We start from the raw sequence: 22031 nt of genomic DNA, 5'->3' as shown, positions 1-22031 counted from the left end.
TTATAGGCACATGGAAGCAGCCACTTTACTCCTCAGATGCTCCTCCATCAGCCTTGGGATGAGCTTACTTACAGAGCATGGGGAGCCAAGACTACCCAACCCTCCAAGAAGTCTCATCCTACCCTGAATGATGACTTCCCCATGGTCATTTCTAGAAGCTCCTTGTCACTGTCCAGAAGTATGAGACCCCCAAAGCAGTACTTTAGTGGGGCTCACTATATCAGGGTTACCCTCCAGGATGCTCCCTCCTCAGCCTCGGGTTGAGAGCTTACATACAAAGCATGGAGACTCCAAAGAAACAGCTAGCTGGAGCTCACCATTCCGTGAGCTTTTATGCTCTATGTTCTCTATCTTCCCTGATGTCATGAGGCCTCATGCACTATTGTATACAGATGGCATGGGGATACCTCATAGCTCAGGTGGGTCTCTGATGACCCTCCCCCCACACTGTCTCTCATGAGTTGACCCAGCTGCTTCTGATAAAGTTGGCAATAGTTATTCACTGCTTCCAGTATTGGGGATTTTTCCCATACAACACCACACACACACACACACACACACACACACACACACACACACACACACACACACTGCAATGCCTGTATATTGGTCTCTGGATATTTCATATGTGTGGAAATGAAATGGAAAGGTCATCAACTTCTATGTTTGTTATATTGTTTTTTAAATGCTGTTCTAAAATAGTTTGACAATATCTCCACCTTCATTCAAAAATCACTACATCAACTCAATGCACTTCTATAGAATGCGTGCTCATTTATATACAGCACTCATTCATTGTTACATCATTCCCTTTTGACAAACTTGCAATTATCTTGTCAGTTTGTGTTAAACATTACCACCTGCTCAGTTCTCTTCCAACTTGCAATATGCCTAATGCTATAAACCCACCTAAACTATGTAAGTTTTGTTAGCACAGGAGCTTCACCCACCACTTTTCTTCTTACAGTCAGTGCTCTTAGCACCGTCTGAGAGCAGCATCATTCCCCATGTGTTGCTGTCAGGTTCACACTGCTGGTAGAAATCACCCAAGCAAGAGTAGCTTGTGGGAAAAAAAGGTTTATTTTGGCTTATAGGCTCAAGGAGAAAGCTCCATGATGGCAGGGAAAACAATGGCATGAGCAGAGGGTGGACATCACCCCCTGGCCCACATAAGGTGGTCAATAGGAACAGGAGAGTGTGGTGCCAAACACTGGCAAGGGGAAGCTGGCTGTAACACTTGTAAGCCCGCCCCCAACAATACAGTCCCTCCAGGAGGTGTTAATTCCCAAATCTCCATCAGCTGGGAACCTAGCATTCAGAACACCTAAGTTTATGGGGGACACGTGAATCAAACCACCACACCATGACAAACAAGCACCAATGCTTGTTATGTGAGAACTCCTTCACCGAGCTAGGCTGAGCACATGGATCTTAGGCCAGCCAGACATGCCCACCCTGCAGCCCATGAATCATGTTGTGAATGCAGCACAGCACATTTGTAGGTCACAATGACAAATGGCTGGGGATACTACTACTACTAGATACTACTAGACAACGTTGACTTTATCGTGTACACATTTGTAGCTTTCTTTGAATTTTAATATTTTGTGTGCTTTATACTGGATATTTCAACATACAAACTTATAGTAATTTGGTCATAGCCCCATCCTCTTAATCTCTTTTGTCCTCCTCCTCCTCTACTGCTATTCCATTGAATCACCTCCTCTGTCCATGTAGTCCTTATTCTGTTTTGATATTTCTTTTTTTGTTCTTTGTCCTCCTGTGACTTCCAAGTTAAATTGTTGATGAGATCAATATTGTGCATGTTTGGGGGCATAACATCCTCTACTTTGAGATCATGAAGATGTCAGATTATGTCAGTGCCCCAAAAGTACACAACAGTTCCCCAAAGTGCTCCTTCCCATCCTGTGACTCTTACATTCTTTCAGCCCACTCTCCTTCAGGATTCACTGAGCTGTGGAGGACATGATAGAGACATCATTTAGCCCTCAAATCCCCATAGCCTCTATTTTCAGCAGTTGATGAGTTTGTAGATTCTCAGTATCTACCACCATCTCCAGAGAGAAGCTTCTGTGGCAAGCAGTGAGAGCAAAACTCATTTTCTTTCCATTGCAGATTTTTAAAAAATATTTTAATTATTTATTTGCAATCACAGAGATAGACACAGAGAGTATGGACATAACAGGGCCTCTATCCACTGCAAATCCACTCCAGATTCATGTGAAACTTTGTGCATCTGGCTTTGCATGGGTACTGGGGAATTGAATCTGGGTCATTAGGCTTTGCAGGCAAGTACCTTAGCCACTGAGTCTTCTCTCCAGCCCCCATAACAGTTTTTTTATTTGAAATTTTTATGATTCTTTTAGTTTTATAGTATTATGTCAGTTCTTCATATCATGTGAAATCTTTCTATAAATTTAAAAGCAAGCACCTTTAACCACTGAGCACTCTTCCCAGCCCTTTAGTATGTATAAGTTTAAATAAAGGTGACATCTGATTCATAATTTTTTTGGCTTTAAAATGGTGTGAACGTGATATACACTGAGTAGAAAAAATACTTTGAGGGTTGGATTTGGATCTTTCCCAGGCTAAAACTCTCTCTGGATTCTGGAAAGCAGCAGTAACCTGCAACTGGTGATCAGTCTCTCAATGCAAAGGGGGAAGTCACCGGACTGTAGGATGATCCTTAGCTAAGGTTATATTTTGAATTTATAGTATTTTCATGGGTTATTGGGACAGAACTCCAACATAAATCAAGGAGCGTATATACATATTTGGAATTTTATGTTTATCATTTGAACCTGAAATGTCTCCCACAGGCTCAAGTGCAAAATTCTTGTTCTCCAACTGGTGGCAATATTTTTGGGAGGCTGTGGAATCTTTTGGAGGTTAAGCCTACTTAGTAGATCTGGGTTTGGTCTGTGGGAATGAGTCCTTGAAGTTTATACCCAGACCCTGGATACATTCTCATTCATATTCTTTCTCTCTTTCAACTATCTTCTGCCACCCTTATTTTGTAGCCTTGCCTTCTTGGCCATGATGGTCTGAAACTGTGAATCAAAGTATGTTATCACTGTGTGCTGGTTTGAATGTGAAAGGTTCCCCCATGGCCTCATGTGTTTATGACTAAGCCTAATAATCCCCAGCTGGTGGAGTCTTTGAGAGACAAAGCCTTGCTGGAGATGTGTCACTGGGAACAGACATTGAGGTTTATTAGTCCATCCCTACTAGGTAATAACTTGCCAGCTCGTTCTTGCTGCTGCCTGCCAGCTGATATAACAAGATGTGATGCCCGCCTCTGCTCTTCCACCAGGAAACTTCCCCTAGAAACTGCAAGCAGAAATAAACCCTTTCCTCCCCAAGCTGCTTCTGGCCAGGTGTTTTGTCACAGCAACAAGACGATCACTGCCACAGCATGTGAGCCAGACGAGGTATTATTGCAGTACAGGCAGGGGTAGGAAGCCAGCATGATGGAGAGAAGTATAAATAACAAAGTTAAGGTATCTTAAAGATGCCAGGTTCATCAACAATTGAATGGGGCAAGTAAGAATAAGGAGACGGGCTGGAGAGATGGCTTTACAGTTAAGAAACTTGCCTGTGAAGGCTAATACCCAGGTTTGAGTCTCCAGGACCCATGTGAGCCAGATGCACAAGGTGGTGTATGCATCTGGAGTTCATTTGCAGAGGTTAGAGGCCCTGACACGCCCATTCTCTATGCACTTCTCCTTCTCCCTCTGTCTCTCTCTCTGTCTGTCTTGCTCTCAAATAACTAAGAAATAATAAATTAAAAATATTAAGAAATACAAGTAAATCTTCATATATTAAAGTAATTTAAGCATTTTGCTTTTTCATTATTATTATTATGTAGTGACTTTTATGCTTTCTGCTATTTTCAGGTAGACGAGGCATAAATGTCTGGGCTAGTGTCTAATGTAGAGTGCATACTTCTAAAACAAGCATTTTTTTTCTTACTGTATGCCCAAGCCCTCTAGTGATTAGTATTGTAGTATGTGCAAGGGTACAGGAAGCAGTTTGCTTTCCTTATATTATAAATAGCTTAATACTCATCAAGCATGTGCTTCTTCCATTTCAAATAATTTCCCACTGATTTGCTATTTTTGTTGACCTCACTTCACTAGAGTTCCTCAGTCTCAACTTAATTTTAGCAATCACAATTCTCTCATCTAATTAACAAAAAAATTGGGTCATTGCCTCAGTGGCCTGCATTCAACCCTATTTTGACTAACAGTTTCCTCATAGTGTCGAATTCTCTTTCCATTCCTGTGCTTATAATAGTTGTTTCTGTTCCAACAAGTTTATTCTCTTTCCCCAGTTCTTTTTGCTCTCTTTTTTTCTTTTTTTGTCTTCACAATTTGTTTTGTTTCCTATTTACTACTAACATTAGCAGAACTTCCTTTTGTGGACACTTTTAGAAGATTCTTCTATATTCTGAACCCAACCTTCCCTCCCTGTTAGAGTTACAAGCATATGAAATATTTATAGTTATCCTTCCACATGACACCCATTAAAATGTTTAATAAAAGCCACAAGTTGCCTGAGGTGGTAGTGCACGCCTTTAATCCCAGCACTTGAGAGACAGAGATAGAATTGCTGTGAGTTTGAGGCCAGCCTGAAACTGCATAATGACTTCCAGGTCACCCTGAACTACAATGAGACCCTACCCCCCCAAAAAAAAAGTTGACTCAGAGTCTATGATTCCATCTTCCAGAGACCAGCTACCTTCAGCAGTTCCTCCAGAACAGGCCCTAAAGCTTGTTCAATGTCACCACCAACAAATGGCAACTTCTCTTAAGAAAAGTGATATGCCTCTTAGCTTACAGCCTAACTGTGAACACATTTCAGTTAGGTTACAAACTTCACAGTGCTCAGTGAGATTTTTGGCTAAAATGTTCTTGTTCTACTTTTGTCAGTGTGCTGGTGTGTCTGGCAGTCTTGTCAGTTTGGTTTGTACTCAGTTAAAATGTCTGCACTGGGGCAATATAACCTGGTGCATGGTATTACTTTTATCCTGTGTGTTACTGTGTCCATCTTCCTAGCCCAAGGTCACTGTTTACTGTGACACAGGTAGGCACTACCCACTCTAGGAGCATCACTTAATGTGCCAGTCATCTGGTAATAATAATACTTTGTTACCATAAATACCATAAATAATAAATAGCAGTAGAATCCTGTGGGAAAGATACTTGATAATTCACACCTATATCTGCAATTTGGACTACCAAAAAGAATGTTTGCACTATCTAAACTGAGGAGCATAAATGTGAAATCTAGTAAGTATATTCCCAAGATATGTCATGTAGTTAAATCTCATAATTGTGTTCAATATTCCTTTGTTGATAATGGATTGTGTGAGGTGGGGTTTTTTGTTTGTTTGTTTGTCAAGATTGGGTCTCAGTCTAACCCAGGCTGACCTGGATCTTACTCTGTAGTCTCAGGCTGCTCTTGAACTCTTGGAGATCCTCTACCTTTGCCTCCCAAGTGCTGAGATTAAAGGCATGTGCCACCACAGCCAGCTGATGATAGGGATCTTTTATTTTATTATATAGTTTTAAATATTTTATTTGGGCTGGAGAGATGGCTTAGTGGTTAAGCGCTCACCTGTGAAGCCTATGGACCCCGGTTCAAGGCTCGGTTCCCCAGGTCCCACGTTAGCCAGATGCACAAGGGGGTGCACACGTCTGGAGTTCGTTTGCAGTGGCTGGAAGCCCTGGAGCGCCCATTCTCTCTCTCTCCCTCTATCTGTCTTTCTCTCTGTGTCTGTTGCTCTCATATAAATAAATAAAAATTGAACAAAAAATATTTTTAAAAAAATATTTTATTTTTATTTATTTATTTGAGAGACAGGAAGAGGGCAGGAGAGAGAGAGGCAAGAAAGAGAGAGAGGGGGAGAGAAAGGGCATGCCAGGGCTTCCAGCCATGGCAAACCAACTCCAAATGAATGTGCCACCTTGTGCATCTGGCTTATGTGGGCCCTAGGGAACTGAACCTGGGTCCTTTTGGCTTTGTAGGCAAGTGCCTTAACAGCTAAGCCATCTCTCCAGCCCTGATGATAGTTTTAATAAAAGTTTAGAACAGAACCAAAATGGAAGCTTATGCATACACCTAGAAACCGAAATTTATACACATACACCTAGAAACCACTCTATTTGTCATGAATTATTTACTACCAAGGAAAAGCCATTCAACCAGTTATGTATCACCTATCCAGTATACATTTTTCTTCATTGCATTAAAAAATATATTGCTTGGGATTGGGAAATGGTTCAGTGGGTAACAGCACCTGAGCAAACTTGAGGACCTGAGTTCAATCTCCAGCACCCAGGTTAAAACACCAGCATGGCCATGCATTCTTATAACCCCAGTGCCAAGGGAGGCAGAGACTGGAGGATTGCTGTGGCTCCCTGGTCAGCTTGTTCAACAGAAGCAGTGAGTTGTAGGTTCACTGAGAGAAGTAAGGTGGAAGAGCAATAGAGGAATATACTCTTCATCCATTTCTAGCCTCTCCACCCATGGCACATGCAACTGTACACACATACATACACCACACAGACAGACAGACACGTCAAAAATTGTATCATTTTATTACAGGTATTGTTGTGGAAGAGCATCTCATACAGTTAATATACATGCATTGGGAAATGTAACATTATATAAAATGTGCAACAACAAAAGGAAAGTAATAGAAATTAACTAGAGCTAATCACCAATTTCATATCAGTGCTATTCTTTGAAAAGATTGATAATATTGATAAAATTCTGAATAAACTCACCAAGGAAGAAAGAAGAAAGCATGATATAAAACACTAATAGGAGTAAAAACAATAGCATGGAGGCTGGAGAGATGGCTTAGCAGTTAAGATGCTTGCCTGTGTTGCCTAAGGACCCATATTCGACTCTTCTGGTCCCACATAAGCCAGATGCACAAAGTTGACAATAGTGTGCAAGGTTGCACATGTGCACAAGTGGGCATGTGTGTCTGGAATTTGATTGCGGTGGCTGGAGGTCCTGGCATGCCAATTTTCTCCCTCTCTTTAAAAGAAAAGGGGCCAAAAATAAGTGATAATTTGATCACAGAGACATTTTTTCTTGTTGGGATTTTGTTTTGTTTTTTGAAATTGGTCGTCTCACTGTAATGCCATAGAGACTTTATAAATTAAACTGGTAGGAATCATCGGATTAATGCAGAGGCAGAAAACAAACTTTTAAAGTTTACATAAGGGTTCAGCCTTCATAATAGGGAATATTTTACTATCATTGTATCTTTCTTTTGTGTATATAAAATAGAGCATATGGCCTGTACTCTCTGCTTTATGTAGACTCTTGAAATTAAACTGGTTTAAAATTTACTTTTAAAGGTATTGGCTTGAATTAAGATTTGCTTTTACAGTGGTACAAAAGATATAATAGTTAGGCTGGGGATGCCTTAGCAGATAAGGCACTTGTCTGAAAAGGAGATCTTGACTAGGTAGAGAATCATGGCTCTTGCCTTCCTTTCTTGGTATCTTAGAGATGCTGTGGCACTGTGTGCCAAGTGTAGATGTCAGCTTCTTTTCTATTCCTTAATTTATTTTATACTTTTCCTGTAACCCTCAAAGAATTCTTTACACATTTTTCTTTCTGGAATATCTTTATACTAATTATTATACTAATTATTCTGAATGAGTGTTCACTCATACAAAAAACAACTTTTTAACTTTTTGTTAAAGATTTTTTAAATGTTTTAAAATTTGAGACACAGAGAGAGGGAAAGAAAGGGAGAGAGAGAATGGGCATGCTGGGGCCTCTAGCTCCTCAAACAAACTCCAGACACATGTGCCACTTTGTGCATCTGGCTTACGTGGGTCCTAGAGAATCGAATGTGGGTCCTTAGGCTTTGTAGACAAGTGCCTTAATTGCTAAGCCATCTCTCCCTCTCACTTTTTAAAACTCTTTATTGACAATTTTTATACATATGCATTATGTATTTTGATCATAATCCCTTCATGTTTCTTTATTTTGTTCCTCCTTCAGTCTCTTTCTACTGAACCCCTTCTTTCCAACTAGCTTCCCTTCTATTTTGATGTCATTTTCCCCTCCTACATCATCCATGACAACATGTTGATGGACCCAATATTATACAGGTCTTCTGCAGGGAATGACAGAGGTTGTGAGGTCATGAATGCAATAACCACTTAGTGTCCAGAAGACAGCATTTCAAAGCACTCTTCCCCACCCTTTATCTCCTACACTGTTTTCACCGCCTCTTTTGCAATATTCCTTGAACCCTGGAGGATGTGAGATGTCTCATTTAGTGCTCAACACTCACTGTCACTTCTCTGCACATTGTAGGTTTTCAGTATCAGAGATGTATTCCCTCCCATGGAGTGGGCCTCCAGTCCAATTAGAGGACAGTTGGCTTCCACCATGACAGACATGCCACTATTGTACCCGTTAGCTCATTTGGCCTGGCTGCCCAAATATAAGGCTTGCAATGTCCACTGTTGAGTATCTTCACTGGTGATTTTTCTCTCTGTCTCTCCCGTTGAACTGCATGCAACATGGATTTTTCTAGCTTTCTGTCAGTTGGTCTACATGGAGGAAGTTTTCAGCCCAGCACCAGACAAATTTCTCAGTGGTCTTGCAGCCCAAGTATGTGGAGTCTTCAGCAATAGGGTCTTACCATGTATTCCTGCTGGGGAACCAAGGGCCTCAGCAATGGCCTATAATGTTTTGGGGGCATCAGGATCCCCCCTGGCCAACAACTCACTGTAAGGTATCCCAACCCTGGCACTGAAATTTTTCTACTAACAATCTATGGTTCATGAGTATTCCATTGTCCAAAAAAGTAGGTTTCCATATGACTTATTTATATCCTCTTAGGTTTTGATTAGCATTCCCTCCACCTTTCCTTTACTCAGTCTTTTCCCCTGACCTCACTTACATTAATCTGTTCTTCTTATAGCATTTTTATTGTAATCAAGTTTTCTTGAATTATATTCCAAGATAATATTGTGTTCCATGGTTTTGGCTTTCTTTTGCAGGGAGTAAGTCTATGCATATATTGGATCTCTTTAGACTAGTTTCAATATATTTTTTCTCTCTGATCTTGTTTTATCTTTTGTGTCTCTTTATATCATTTAATTGGTTTTTGCCATTTATCATTTATGTCCGTTCTATGTCTTCTTATTTATGTATTGATTTATTTATGGGAGTGAGAGAGAGAGAGAGAGAATGAGGTAGGCCTAGGCCTCTAGTCTACAAACGAGCTCCAGATGCATGTGTCGCCTTGTGCATCTGATTTATGTGAGTTCTGGGGAGTCAAACCTGAGTCCTTGGGATTTGCCCACAAGCACTCTAACCACTAAACCATCGCTCCAACCCCTTTCTTTCAATTCTACCAGTTTACATTTCACATTCTCTATCAGTCTTCCAGTTACCTTCCTACTGACCTCCTTTCTTCCCTGAATTCTTTGTGGTCTCTCTTTATAGGTGGAGATGCTTTATTAACTACTCAATTAACTAGTAATGAGATTGGGGAGTATATGTTTAATATTATTTGTGCCATGTTTTTCAGGTGAATTTTCGTTATTTACAAGAAACATGTGGCTGTTCTACTTCATATTTCTTATATTACCAGCAGTGCATATTACTTTTGTGTTCTTCCTATTTGAATGATTTTCCTAGAGAACTTGAGGGAAACCCCTGCAGAGGGAATGATTTTTTTCTAACCATCAGGGGCTCCTTGGCTGCTGCATTTGTAAATTATTTATAACATGGTGTATCCATCCTCTGATACTCAGAGCCCAACCTAGTTATGTTGCTACTCACTTCCTTCATAGATCACCCCACAGGTAGCCCAACACATGAAACTCAAATTACATAGCACTTTCAGGAACAATTTTAAGGCTGAAGAGGTGGGTTAGTGGTTAGGTATGCTTCCTGTGCCAGCGTGAGGGCCTGAGGAAGGCTGAGACAGCATGAGTTCCTATCTCTAGATCCTGTGTAAAGCAGGTAGACATGGTCATGCAAGTCCCACATCAGGGAGGTGATAATCTGACAGGCTATTTGGGCCATTTAACTCTTCCTTTGGGCCTCTTCTCAACAGTTCATTTGTGTAAGTTTACTATTTTGAGGGGCACAGAAAGCATGGCAGAACAGGAACCAGCTCACATCTTCATATATTAGCAGCAGAGCAAGAGCAGTCAAAGTGAGCCAGTTAGATCTCAGCATTCAGTGAGTTGGACTATATAATCCCAAGGCCCACAACATGGTTGGTTCCACCTCCCAAGACTCTGCCAACTTCATTACAAATACTCAAAGCTATGGAGACAATTAACATTCAAGCTACCACAAAGGGGAAGGCTTGTATATACGTTGAAGAAACAGTGAGAAGATAAAACATTGTGAAAGAAAATGCTAACCGAGGCTGGGTGTGGTATAGGTACACGCCTATATTCACAGCATTTCAGAGGTAAGGCAGAAGGATTAAGAGTTAATGCCATTGTGAGCTATAGAGAGAGACCCTGCCTCCAAATAGAAACAAAAAACAATAAAATGATAACCAGGACTAGGATGATGATGGTGATTCCCCAGGCAAGTGGATAGCTTCAGAGATCCCAAATCTGTCAGACACAGGGGTGTGGAAGGAGAGGCAAGCTCAGTAAGATTTTTTAATGTCCCTGGCTTATGTTAAAGATGGCAGCTCCATTCACTGAAGTAGAGAACTCTAGAATTCCATGGGTATATTTACTGTGAGGGTGAAGATGGAGGCAGAGGGAGTTTGAAGTACCTGTGAAGTTGTCAAGTACCTGAAGTTCACATGGGAGTTCTAGAAAAGAAGTACCAACTGGGCATTATTTACACGGAAGAAATTTTCTTGAAGGTCACACTTCTCATCCCCTTACTTCTTATTCTTCCCATCACAATGTGACGATGGCATTCTGTGACAGAGAAAAGTCGAAAAATAAGTTTGACAGCTTGCTGTGTTGTCCTTCTTTCTCTTCCCCACTGCTTCTCCTCCTCCTTCCTCCTCCTCCTTTATCCTCATCTGCTCACATGAAGCCATCTGGACCAAGCCTTTAGATTTGCCCTATTCTATTTATTTCAATTCACAAAGCTTAGAAGGCCTTTTTAACAATGTTCACCATCTCATTTCATTCTAGGCCTTACTTAGTTCCCCTTAGTATAATTCATATAGACACTCCTCACTTTCCTCTAGTCTTCCTTGATTCTGAATCCATCTGGAATATTTCAAATCCATTTCCTGGGGCTGGAGAGATGGCACAGTGATTATGGCACTTGCCTGCAAAGCCTAAGGACCTAGGTTCGATTTCTTAGTACCCATGTAAAGCCAGATGCACAGGGTATTACATGCATCTGGAGTTTGTAGTATCTAGAGGCCCTAGCACACCCATTCTCTTATTATCTATCTGCCTCTCTCTCTCTCTCTCTCTCTCTCTCTCTCTCTCTCTCTCTCTCTCACACACACACACACACACACACACACACACACACACACACAAATAATTTAATTAAATTTAAAAATCCATTTCCTTAATCTGAACAGTTTAAGACCCTCATTGAACAATTCTTATGGCTTCATATAATTACTTTTTAAGATATCTTTATTATTTATTTGAGAGTCAGAGAGCCAAAAAGAGTGAGTATGAGTGTACCAGTGCCTCCTACCACTGCAAACAAACTCCATGTTTATGTACCACTTTGTGCTTCTGGCTTTATGTGGGTCCTGGAGAATTGAACCCAGGTCTTCAGGCTTTCATAAGCAGATACCTTTTACCACTAGGCCATCTCTCTAGCCCCTGGTTTCATATACTTTCTTCTTTCATTTGCATCTAGATGTTTGACTTTCTGACATTCTGGTTAAGCTTTGCAGTTCTATCTTCCTTATTGAATCATCTTTTTATATCATCACATCAAAGGCAAGTCTATGGCCAGCTCAGGGAGTGGAGTGCACAAGGCTCTAGGTTCAATCCCTAGGACTGAATATAAAATGAAAAGCAAGCTCGCAATCTCCTCTTCCTCCTCCTCCTCTTCTTCCTCCTCCTTCTTCCTCTTTCTTCCCCTTTCTCCACTTGCCCCTTATTCTCTACTCCTCTTCTTCTATCTCCTCCTCTTCCTTTTCATCTTTTTCATCTGCTCTCACTCTCAGATTTTAAAGTTATTTTTCTTACTGAAAATTACCCACAAGCCAGGTCTGGTTATGTGTGCTTATAATCACAGCTACTGGAGAGGTTAAGGCAGGAGAATCACAAATTTAAAGACTGTCTAGGCTACATAATGAGACTGTGTGTCAAAATAAATAAAATGAGCCACAGTGAAACATCAATATCACTTTATTTAGGTCTGTCTACAGCTCTGTAATCCTTAATCTCAGATTTGGGGTCATTTCTTTCCTCCTTCACTTCTCCTTATGGCTATCTCCAGAATTCATTATATATAGCTGATCCATGTGTGACAAAGATTTCCTTTTCATCCTTTACATGGTTTCGCTCACAGACCATATAGTTCACCTACTTATAGTTTTAGTCTATTCACACCTGTGCAAGTGTCACAAAAGTCTAAGATAAAAGCATTTTCATCATTCTAGTAACAAGTCCTATATCTATTAGCAGTCACTTCCTAGCACTTCCTACTCCAAGTCCAACACAACTATTGATCTACTTGCCACGCCTGTGGATTCAACCTATGCTGATCACTTCATTAGGAAGGAATGAAGTAAGTCATAAGAACGTGATCTTTTGTGTTGTGCTTCTTTTTTTTTTTTTTTAATTTGAGAACGACAGACACAGAGAGAAAGACAGATAGAGGGAGAGAGAGAGAATGGGTGCGCCAGGGCTTCCAGCCTCTGCAAACGAACTCCAGATGCACGCGCCCCCTTGTGCATCTGGCTAACATGGGACCTGGGGAAACGAGCCTCGAACCGGGATCCTTAGGCTTCACAGGCAAGCACTTAACCGCTAAGCCATCTCTCCAGCCCGTGTTGTGCTTCTTACAGCTGGCACAGGTTTCAGTCTTCATTTGATGGTATAGCATGTGCCAATACATCATTTTTAAAAAGTATTTCATTTATTTATATGCAAACTAAAAGAGGTAGAGGGTAGACAAAGAGAATGGGTGTACCAGGGCCTCCAGCCACTGCAAATGAACTCCAAATACATGCACCACTTTGTTCATCTGGCCTTACATTTGTACTGGAGAGTCAAACCCAGGTCATTAGGCTTTCTAGGCAAGTGACTTAACCATTGAACCATGTCTCCAGCCCAGTCATTTCTTTTTTGTTTGTTTGTTTTGTTTTTTCAATTTCTTTTGTTGTTGTTGTTGTTTGTTTGTTTGTTTGAGGTAGTTTCTTGCTCTAGCCCAGGCTGACCTGAAATTCACTATAGGTCTCAGGGTGGCCTTGAAATTACTGCTGTCCTCTCACCTCTGCCTCCCAACTGCTGGGATTAAAGGCATGCACCACCATGGCCAGCCAGCATGATCATTTCTTTTTGTCACCAAGTAATATCCCATGGTATGGATATAATGCAGATTTGTCCTCCTCCCATCAGTTGGTGGACATCCTGGTTGTTTCTGCTGTCAGCTGTTGTAAATAATGGTTCTGGGAACATTTGTATACAAATTTTTGTGTGGACGTTTATTTTCCTTTCTCCTAATGTATGTCCAAGAGTGTAATTACTCTGTTATATGCAACACTATGCTAAACATCATAGAAGAAAATAAGTCACTTAATTATGTCTTTTCTTTGTAATTTCTCATAAAGGCAGCAAGGGTCATATTAAGTCAGGAGAGGAGAACTTTCACATTTGATTTTATGTGGTGACAAGAAAAATAAAGTTCCAAACTAAAATTGCATTTCTGAGTCATATGATCCTTGCTCATTGATAACCTAGAGCTGGTATTACTATTATGATTGGATATTTCAGTTGACAAACCCAAATTTTTAATAAATACTGACTGCTCAGATTTTATGAAGGATAGCACCTGGAACAGACAGCCACACTATTCCTGTGCTCCATCTAGCAATGAGACACACACACACACACACATGCACACACACACATACACACACACACACACACACACACCTTAATTATGTATTTTCCAGTATGTTTCTCTATAGAAGAAAAAAATTTTAAAGATGACAGATAGTTTCCCAGAGCTCACTAGACTATGTTTAATCCTTTTAGAGAAATTCATAAATAAAGGAATATTATTAAATTTTCTTCTAAATGACAGTAAAAGAATTCATATCCAGGAAATAGATATCATACACTTGCCTTCAGAATTGGAAAATATATTTGTCTTTTTATTGCTAGTGAGACAACCAGCCATGTCTGGTCAGCTTATTGCAGGGATTAGGACTCCACACAGACTTCTCTTTGACACAATATAATTCCCCCCACGTGGGCCACCAGCTGAATCAGTAGTCCAAGAATCAACCAAGGTAATGAACAAAGAGAAATGTCATTTTTCTGGGACAGGGAGCACACAAGACCCTATAACTACATTGCTCTGCAAAATTGCACAGGGTTAAAAATGTGCACCAAGTACTGACTTAAGCCACAGCCTTCTGTGAAAAGATTTGATTTCATCTTCATATGAACGAAAATGTAAAGTTGCAAGTCTAGAGTTGTGAGCATATCGCAGATCACTCTCTTCCCCCACCCCCAAGTCCTGTGTTTACTGCCTTACTCACCCACTTTGCCTCGGCAAATCGTAGAAAGAAGCTAATGTGCTCTCAGCTGCACTACACCAAATCAAAGCTGAGATGAATAATGAACTTAATTTTCCATAAGGACTTTCTGTTTGGTGTTTCAGCAAATAAGGTAAGCTAACAGCAACTCTGGGCTATGGATGGAAAATAAATAGTCTCTTGGTGCTGGAATTCTGAGTTAATCTATAGTTTTTATTTGAGCATGCTGGAGTTAATTCCATGTTTCATGATGTCTGTGAATTTGTGAGGAACATTTTTATAATGAGTACCCCAGTACACCCTTTTCCCTTTAATGAGAGTGCTTATGGTACCAGAAATTGGGGGGCAGAACCCAGTTTTTACTAAGAATGACTGACATCTATGCAATCATATTTTTTTCATCTGTAGTTCTGAATGAATTTAAGCCAGGGAATATTTAGCTTCAGCAAAGATTGACTAAGTTACTTAAGTACTGATATTTATCATGCTATAAGGAAAATGGATGTTTGGATTTGTTCTGCAAAACAAAAGGCAGGCTACTATACACTTCACATTGGCTTTTGGATCATTTCATTTCTAAGTACATGTTACTCTAGAAAAGGTAGCAATTGTCAATTGCTAAGATGATTCCACAGCTTCGGTTTAAGTGGGTTTTATTTTGTTAAGATTGTGTTTTTAAAATAGTACCATACTGGTAATGTGAAGTTTTCTTTGTTCCTTTCTTGATTTTCCATAGATACATTGATTTCAATTCATGTGGAAAATGTACTTGTCCACTAAGTTCATGGAACTGGTATCTATCAAATCTTACAGAGACTTTTATCATTACCTTGGCTACAATATCTCAAAAACAAGGACGAATGAGATACTTAGTAGCTTAGCTTTTCTTTATGATACAGCTTTTTGGGGTTTAAAACAAGGATTCTTGGCTTATTCAGATCATGACACAAATCCCTGAAATTAGCAATGGTTTAACAAGATGGAGAAGAAATCATCTTTTCTATAGGAGTGACAAAAATCGAAAAATATAATTAAGATTTGAATTTATAGGCATTTGGGGCTCACTCCTCTGTCACTTGAAAATCAGGAACTATTCTCTCAAAGTAGGTGACCTCAAAAGATACATCAGAAGGTTTTTTTTTTTAATGTGCATAGGAAAATGTTAAAGAAATAGAAAGGAAATAATCCTCCTATTCCTGTATTGTGTTTGTGCCCTGTTTCTCGGCATGGGAAATGAGCAGTGAGCTTCAAGGTGCTTTTGTCTGTGTGGGAGTCTTTAAATATCAAAATCAGGCTTTATACACTAAGAAGGACTTTCATTTTCTCTTCTTAGATTGCTCGCTATGTGTATTATTCCTAGAAGTATAACTGTGATGCTAAGAGTTTTAACACAGTGTTTATCTATCCATAGTTACTGAATTTCTACATAAAATATCATGCAGGGCCCACCTATAAGTTCTAAATATTTCTCCTGAGATACCTCTAATTTAGTAAGCCTGTGACAAGTAGGGGTATAGAATTTTAGTCTGTCATGGGTAATTTTTCAGAACAACAAGACAACATATGTTACCTATTCATATTTCAAGGTTTGAAAAGATCTTCAGTTTCACAGATATTCTTTGCTGCTGGAAATGTGTTGAAAGTTCAGGCATGGCATGCTGTTTGTGATTTGAAAAGTGTTGATTTTATTTTCCTGTCTTTCCCCTTTTTCCTCTCACATCACATTTCTCCAGACTTTCCTTGGCTGCCCCAGGAACCTTTCTTCCTTCTTTGTCCTAATACTGCCCCCCAACCCTTCTCCCTTCTTTCCAATGTCACTAACCCAGAACTTACTCATCTTGTGCATACCTTCAAGCTTGTAGAAATTAAAAAATAAGCCTTTGTAACCACCACAACTGCCACCTGTAGCCAACTCAATGATGGAAACGTGCAAGACAGTTTGCCCAGCATCCTTCTTGTGGTCTTTTTTATTTAAATTTTTTTTTGTTTATTTTATTTATTTATTTGAGAGCGACAGAGAGAGAAAGAGGCAGATAGAGATAGAGAGAGCGAGAATGGGCGCGCCAGGGCCTCCAGCCACTGCAAACGAACTCCAGAAGCGTGTGCCCCCTTGTGCATCTGGCTAATGTGGGTCCTGGGGAATCGAGCCTCAAACCAGGGTCCTTAGGCTTCACAGGCAAGCGCTTAACCGCTAAGCCATCTCTCCAGCCCTTGTGGTCTTTTTTTACTGCAGTGACCATAAGATGTAAAATTTTCAGCTGTTTAGTGGTTTTGGCAATGTCAAATGCAAGGCAGATGTTATGTACACATGTGTGCATTAGCCCTGTCAGTGTCTTAATACAGAAAATTGAGAGAAAGCAATTACCACCATCTTCCTTATGCAGTGTGTGCGTGCATGCACGTGTGCGTGCACACACACACACACACACACACACACACACACGCACGCATGCATGCACGCACTCTAAAGGCCAGTAGCAGTTGCTATCTGAGGACAGTGGTGACCAGGTGGCAGCATTGGTACAGATGGCCCACATCATAAAATGTTCTTGGCACCAAGGCAAGACAGCCCGACAGAAGGCATAGTTGTTCCAAATACACGTGAAACCCATTCCTGAACACAATTAGAATTAACTGGAGGAAGAACAAAGATGAGAGCAAGGGAAACATGACTAGACTTGGTTATCCTTGTTAATGTGACCTCATTTATGTTCACAAACTTGGGGACCCAAGGATATCAGGATACAAAAATCATGACGTAAAACCTAGCATGTCTGCACCTACACTTAGTGTCATCCTTAGGGGTTCTTGCCCTGTGTGTCCCATTTCTGTAAATGGCATCAATATCTACATTTTTTTTCTTTTCTTATTGTATATTTTAGTGTACACAAATAATGGGCTGCATTGGATTTTCAACCTATATATTATTATAAACTATTCTATTCACCTTCCCACTCTCTTGACTTTTCTTGCCACCATATTAGTGGTCCTCTTTCCTCCTCTCTCTCCCTCCCTCCCTCCCTCTCTCCCTCCCTCCCTCTCTCTCTCTCTCTCTCTCTCTCTCTCTCTCTCTCTCTCCCCCATCAATTTGTTTTCCCAATCTAGAAATACAGAAGCAACCTTGATACTTTACATTCATGTCTTATCTCAATGACACTCAAGAATGAATGCTACAAGTGAATGAAGGAATGAATAGAAAAACCACCGAATTCTATACGACTTACCTGTTCATTTCTCCCCAGTCTTCTGACACTTTTCCAGGTAAATCTCCATCATGCCTACAGTATTGTACATGCTACCATAATCTTCTTGCCTTGTTTTTCTCAGTCCACTCCACTCTGCAATAATCTCCAAAACAGTCTTTCTGAACCAAGAGAATCATTGAACTTTCTGCTTAAAAATCATTCAAGTGGGTTGGGAAGGTGGCTCCGTGATTAAAGGCACTGGCTTGCAAAGCTGGCAGACCCAGGTGCAAATCCCCAGTACTCACATCAAGTGAGGCACACAAAGGAGTACATGCATCTGGAGTTCACTTACAAAAGCAAGAGGCCCTGGTGTGCCTGTTCATATTCTCTCTCTCTCTTTCTCCACACACATGCACAAATAAAAACATTTTAGGGCTGGAGAGATGGCTTAGCGGTTAAGGTGCATGCCTGTGAAACCTAAGGACCCATGTTCAATTCTCCAGATCCCATGTATACCAGATGCATATGGTAACACATACACCTGAAGTTCGTTTGTAGTGGCCAGAGGCCCTAGTGTGCCCATTCTCTCTCTCCCTATCTCTGTCTCTAATAAATAAATAAATAAAAGTAAAATCTTTTTTAAAAAGAACATTTTAAATAGTCATTCAAGCATGGGTAGTAGTACATGCCTGAAATCCTAGCATTTGGGAGGCTATTATGGGAAGATCTCAAGTTCAAGCCTTTACTACAGAGAGAGTTTGAGACTCATGGGCAATATAGGAAGACCTTGTGATACACACACAATCATTCAATGGTTTCTTTCTTTACCCGCCACAATAAAGCCCAAACTCCTTAACATTGTCTTAGAGGACATGACATACTGGGGTACATTTTTCCTCCCCAGCCTCATTTCCTCACTCATCTTGTATGTACTATGCACTTTGGCCATCTTGGCCTGGTTTGCCTTCCTCATAAATGCCATATGTTCTCACCCAGGACCTTTGCAAGAGTTTTCTCCCCTCTAGTCGCTTGTTTCCATCCCCCACCAGTTTCCATGTTTCCTGTTTAATCTACTCTCTCAGTCTTATGGTCTCATCTAAAGTGACACTTTCTCTAGGAAAGCCCTCCCTGACCAGCCACATTAGACTTGGGTACTGCATTAGTGATTTTCTCATTGCTATTACAGAAATCCTAGCACAAAGCAACTTAATAGAAAAAAGGTTTGCTTTGGCTCTCAGTCTGAGAGGATAATCTACCATGACAGGGAAGGCGTGGTCAGTGGCAGCAGTGAGACGCAGCTGGTCACATTGTGTCCACAGTCAGGATGCAGAGAGAGATGGATACTGGTGCTCAGCTTCTGTTCTCCTCTTTCTCTTTTTTTAAAAATTATTTTGTTTATTTTTATTTATTTATTTGAGAGTGACAGACAGAGAGAGAGAGAGGCAGATAGAGAGAGAGAATGGGCCTGTCAGGGCTTCCAACCACTGCAAATGAACTCCAGATGTGTGTGCCCCCTTGTGCATCTGGGTAGCATGGGTACTGGGGAATCGAGCCTCGAACCGGGTCCTTAGGCTTCACAGGCAAGTGCTTAACCACTAAGCCATTTCTCCAGCCCCTTTTTCTCTTTTTTATTCAGTCCAAGAACCCAAGCCTATGGGATGATGCTGACCACCTTCAATTTGGCTCTTCCCCCTCAGTGAAACCTTTCTAGTAGCACACTCACAGACACACCCAGAGGTGTGTCCTCTTGGTGATTCCAGACACTCCATGGTGATAATGAAGAAGGCATCATTGACACCCTTGCCCATTACATCCTCACAGCAGCCTTCATTTCCTCAACAGCTCTTTCTATTTGATGCAAAATTCATCCCTTACTTGCTTGATGCTTTCTAGAACCTGTCAGTTCCAAAAACCCTTTCATTCATCACTGTGACCCATGGCCAAGCACATGGCCTCATACAGAGTAGATTCTATCTGAATACATGAATAGTTTGCAACACTCTCTGACAAACTATTGCCTGTTGTCTTCCTGAGGTTAAGGAAACTCGAGGCAATCATTCAGGATACTCATTGTGCTACTCATTCCCACAAAGACTGGGCTATGGTTTTCATAAGACCCTTTAATCTTCCTGTTCTTATTCCTGTTCTGTAGATGAGCGATCTGAGGCACAAGATGCCATGAGTGATGTCATTATTAAGGAATAAGTCACTCCATTTGTTCGTGTCCAGGGGCCATTTTTTTTCTAGTAACCATGTGACCCATTGCCACCTTAGCATGAGAAAAAAGTTTCTTGATACGAATGTACAATGATTGCAAAAGTCTTTAATTCTTAACCAGCTGTCAGTGTTCCTTTGCTTTCTGACCTCCAGCAGTCTGGCCTGACCGAGGTGTACTTTTCCCTTACTGTGAATCTGAAAGTACTTTTCTTTGTGTTATCGTATTCTTTATTTCCAGGCTTTTTCCTACATTCCATCCATCTACAGGAGGTTTTAGCCTCTCTCACTTTCTGTACAGTGAAAATAGCTCAGCCTTACATTTCAGTTCCATTTCCATTGTCCTTCTGAACAGGAATCATTTTCCAGGTCTTGCCCCATGATTACTCTTTCCATGGTACTTCTCCCCAAACTCAGTCGGACCCCAGTGTCCTTCAGCCTTAGCCGGATGTTAGCCTACCCAGGGGTCTTGCACTGCTCTTTCATTAGAGAAGTAAAGGGTTGCTTATTACCACCCAGCCACATAATTATCAGTGTGCTCTGCAGAAGAAATATCTAGAAGTACAGCCAAGGAATGGACATATAAAACTTCTAGGAAATTTCCATTTTGTGTTGAGTATGATAATCTTTAGAGTCTGTGCAGTTCAAACCAACACATACATAGGCCTAGTCACAGAATGTGAGAGACAATGCAGGGCCATATAAATGAGTAAAAGCTTCTGAGTCAAATGGAACAAGAATGAAATATCCTGTCTTTGTGACCTGACCAAATGACTTTACATTTCTGTGCCTCAGGTTCCTCCTCTGTGAAGTGGGGATAATAATGGCATCCAAATCATGGAGTGATGTCCAATACAGAGCAGTCAACTGATGATGGTGATGGTGTGGGTTGTTATAATAAGTAGAACAATGATACCAAATATGTCCATATTCTTATGTAGAAGCCTGTGTTACCTTAGGTGATCAATAGGACTTTACAAATGTGATTACATTAATTATCTTGGAGTAGAAGATTGATTATCTTGGACTATCAGGATGGGCCCTAAATGTAATCATGTGTCTTTATAAGTTGCAGTCCACTTGACCATGGAAACACAGAGATGCTTTGTCCTGATTCTAAAGATAAGAGGATGAGCCATGAACCAAGGAGCACAGCTCTTGACAGTAGAAAAGGCAAAAAGAAGAAGAAAAAAAGAAAAAGAGGGATACAGAGTTTTCTTAGTGGTTACAACACTTGCCTATGAAGGCTAAAAACTCATGTTTGACTCTCCAGATCCCATGTAAGCCAGATGCATAAAGGTGAGGCAAGCGCAAGGTCATGCATGCCCACTAGATGGCACAAGTGACTGGAGCTCAATTGCAGTGGCTAAAGCCCTGGCATGCCAATTCTCTCTCCCTCCCTCTCTCTCTCTCTCTCTCTCTCTCTCTCTCTCTCTCTCAAAATGGAAGGAGGAAGGGAGGAAGGGAGGAAAGGAAGGAGAAAAGGAGGAACAGAGGAAGGGAGGGAGGAAGAAAGAATTTTTCCCTAGTGTATTCCTAGATTACTGAGCCCTGCCAATATCCTGGTTTCAAATCATTGAACCTATTCTGGATTTCTGACCTCCAGAATTGTAGAGAATAAGTATAAGTGGTTTTTTAGTCACTAGGCTTGTGGTGACTTGATACAGTAGCCAGAAGAAACAAATACAGTTGATGACATTTGGAAAAATGAAAGATGACTCTCTGAATGAGCTGATAAAGGGAAGTAGAGTATTAATAAAAATAAATTGGTATTACAAAGGTGGTGGTGAGGGGCAAAGTCCTGAAGAAGTTCGAGCATGCTCAAATATGTACCAGGGTCACTCTGTCTGAGTTAATGGAAGTCCATTGGAGGATGAAGCTGGCTTTTTGACAGAAGC

The 22031-nt window shown here is 40.7% G+C and overlaps 1 protein-coding gene across 6 annotated transcripts in view; it reads left to right on the top strand.

Annotated features, from left to right (window-relative positions):
* Positions 1-22031, top strand: part of Dlgap1 (DLG associated protein 1) — a 961152-nt gene that overhangs the window by 585689 nt on the left and 353432 nt on the right. The window contains exon 1 of one of the 6 annotated variants that reach the window (XM_004662663.3): positions 14750-14867. The exons of the other annotated variants lie outside the window; for them this stretch is intronic. Within the exon in view, the coding sequence (XP_004662720.2) occupies positions 14817-14867 (51 nt within the window). The 5' untranslated portion in view covers positions 14750-14816. Of the gene's footprint in view, positions 1-14749; positions 14868-22031 lie in introns of those variants that run through there. 6 annotated transcript variants of the gene reach the window in all.

This window comes from Jaculus jaculus, chromosome 2 (genome assembly GCF_020740685.1).
Source record: "Jaculus jaculus isolate mJacJac1 chromosome 2, mJacJac1.mat.Y.cur, whole genome shotgun sequence".
NCBI classification, from domain to species: Eukaryota; Metazoa; Chordata; class Mammalia; order Rodentia; family Dipodidae; genus Jaculus; species Jaculus jaculus.
Note: the sequence above shows the minus strand (reverse complement) of the source record. Positions and strands in the feature narration are given on the sequence as shown.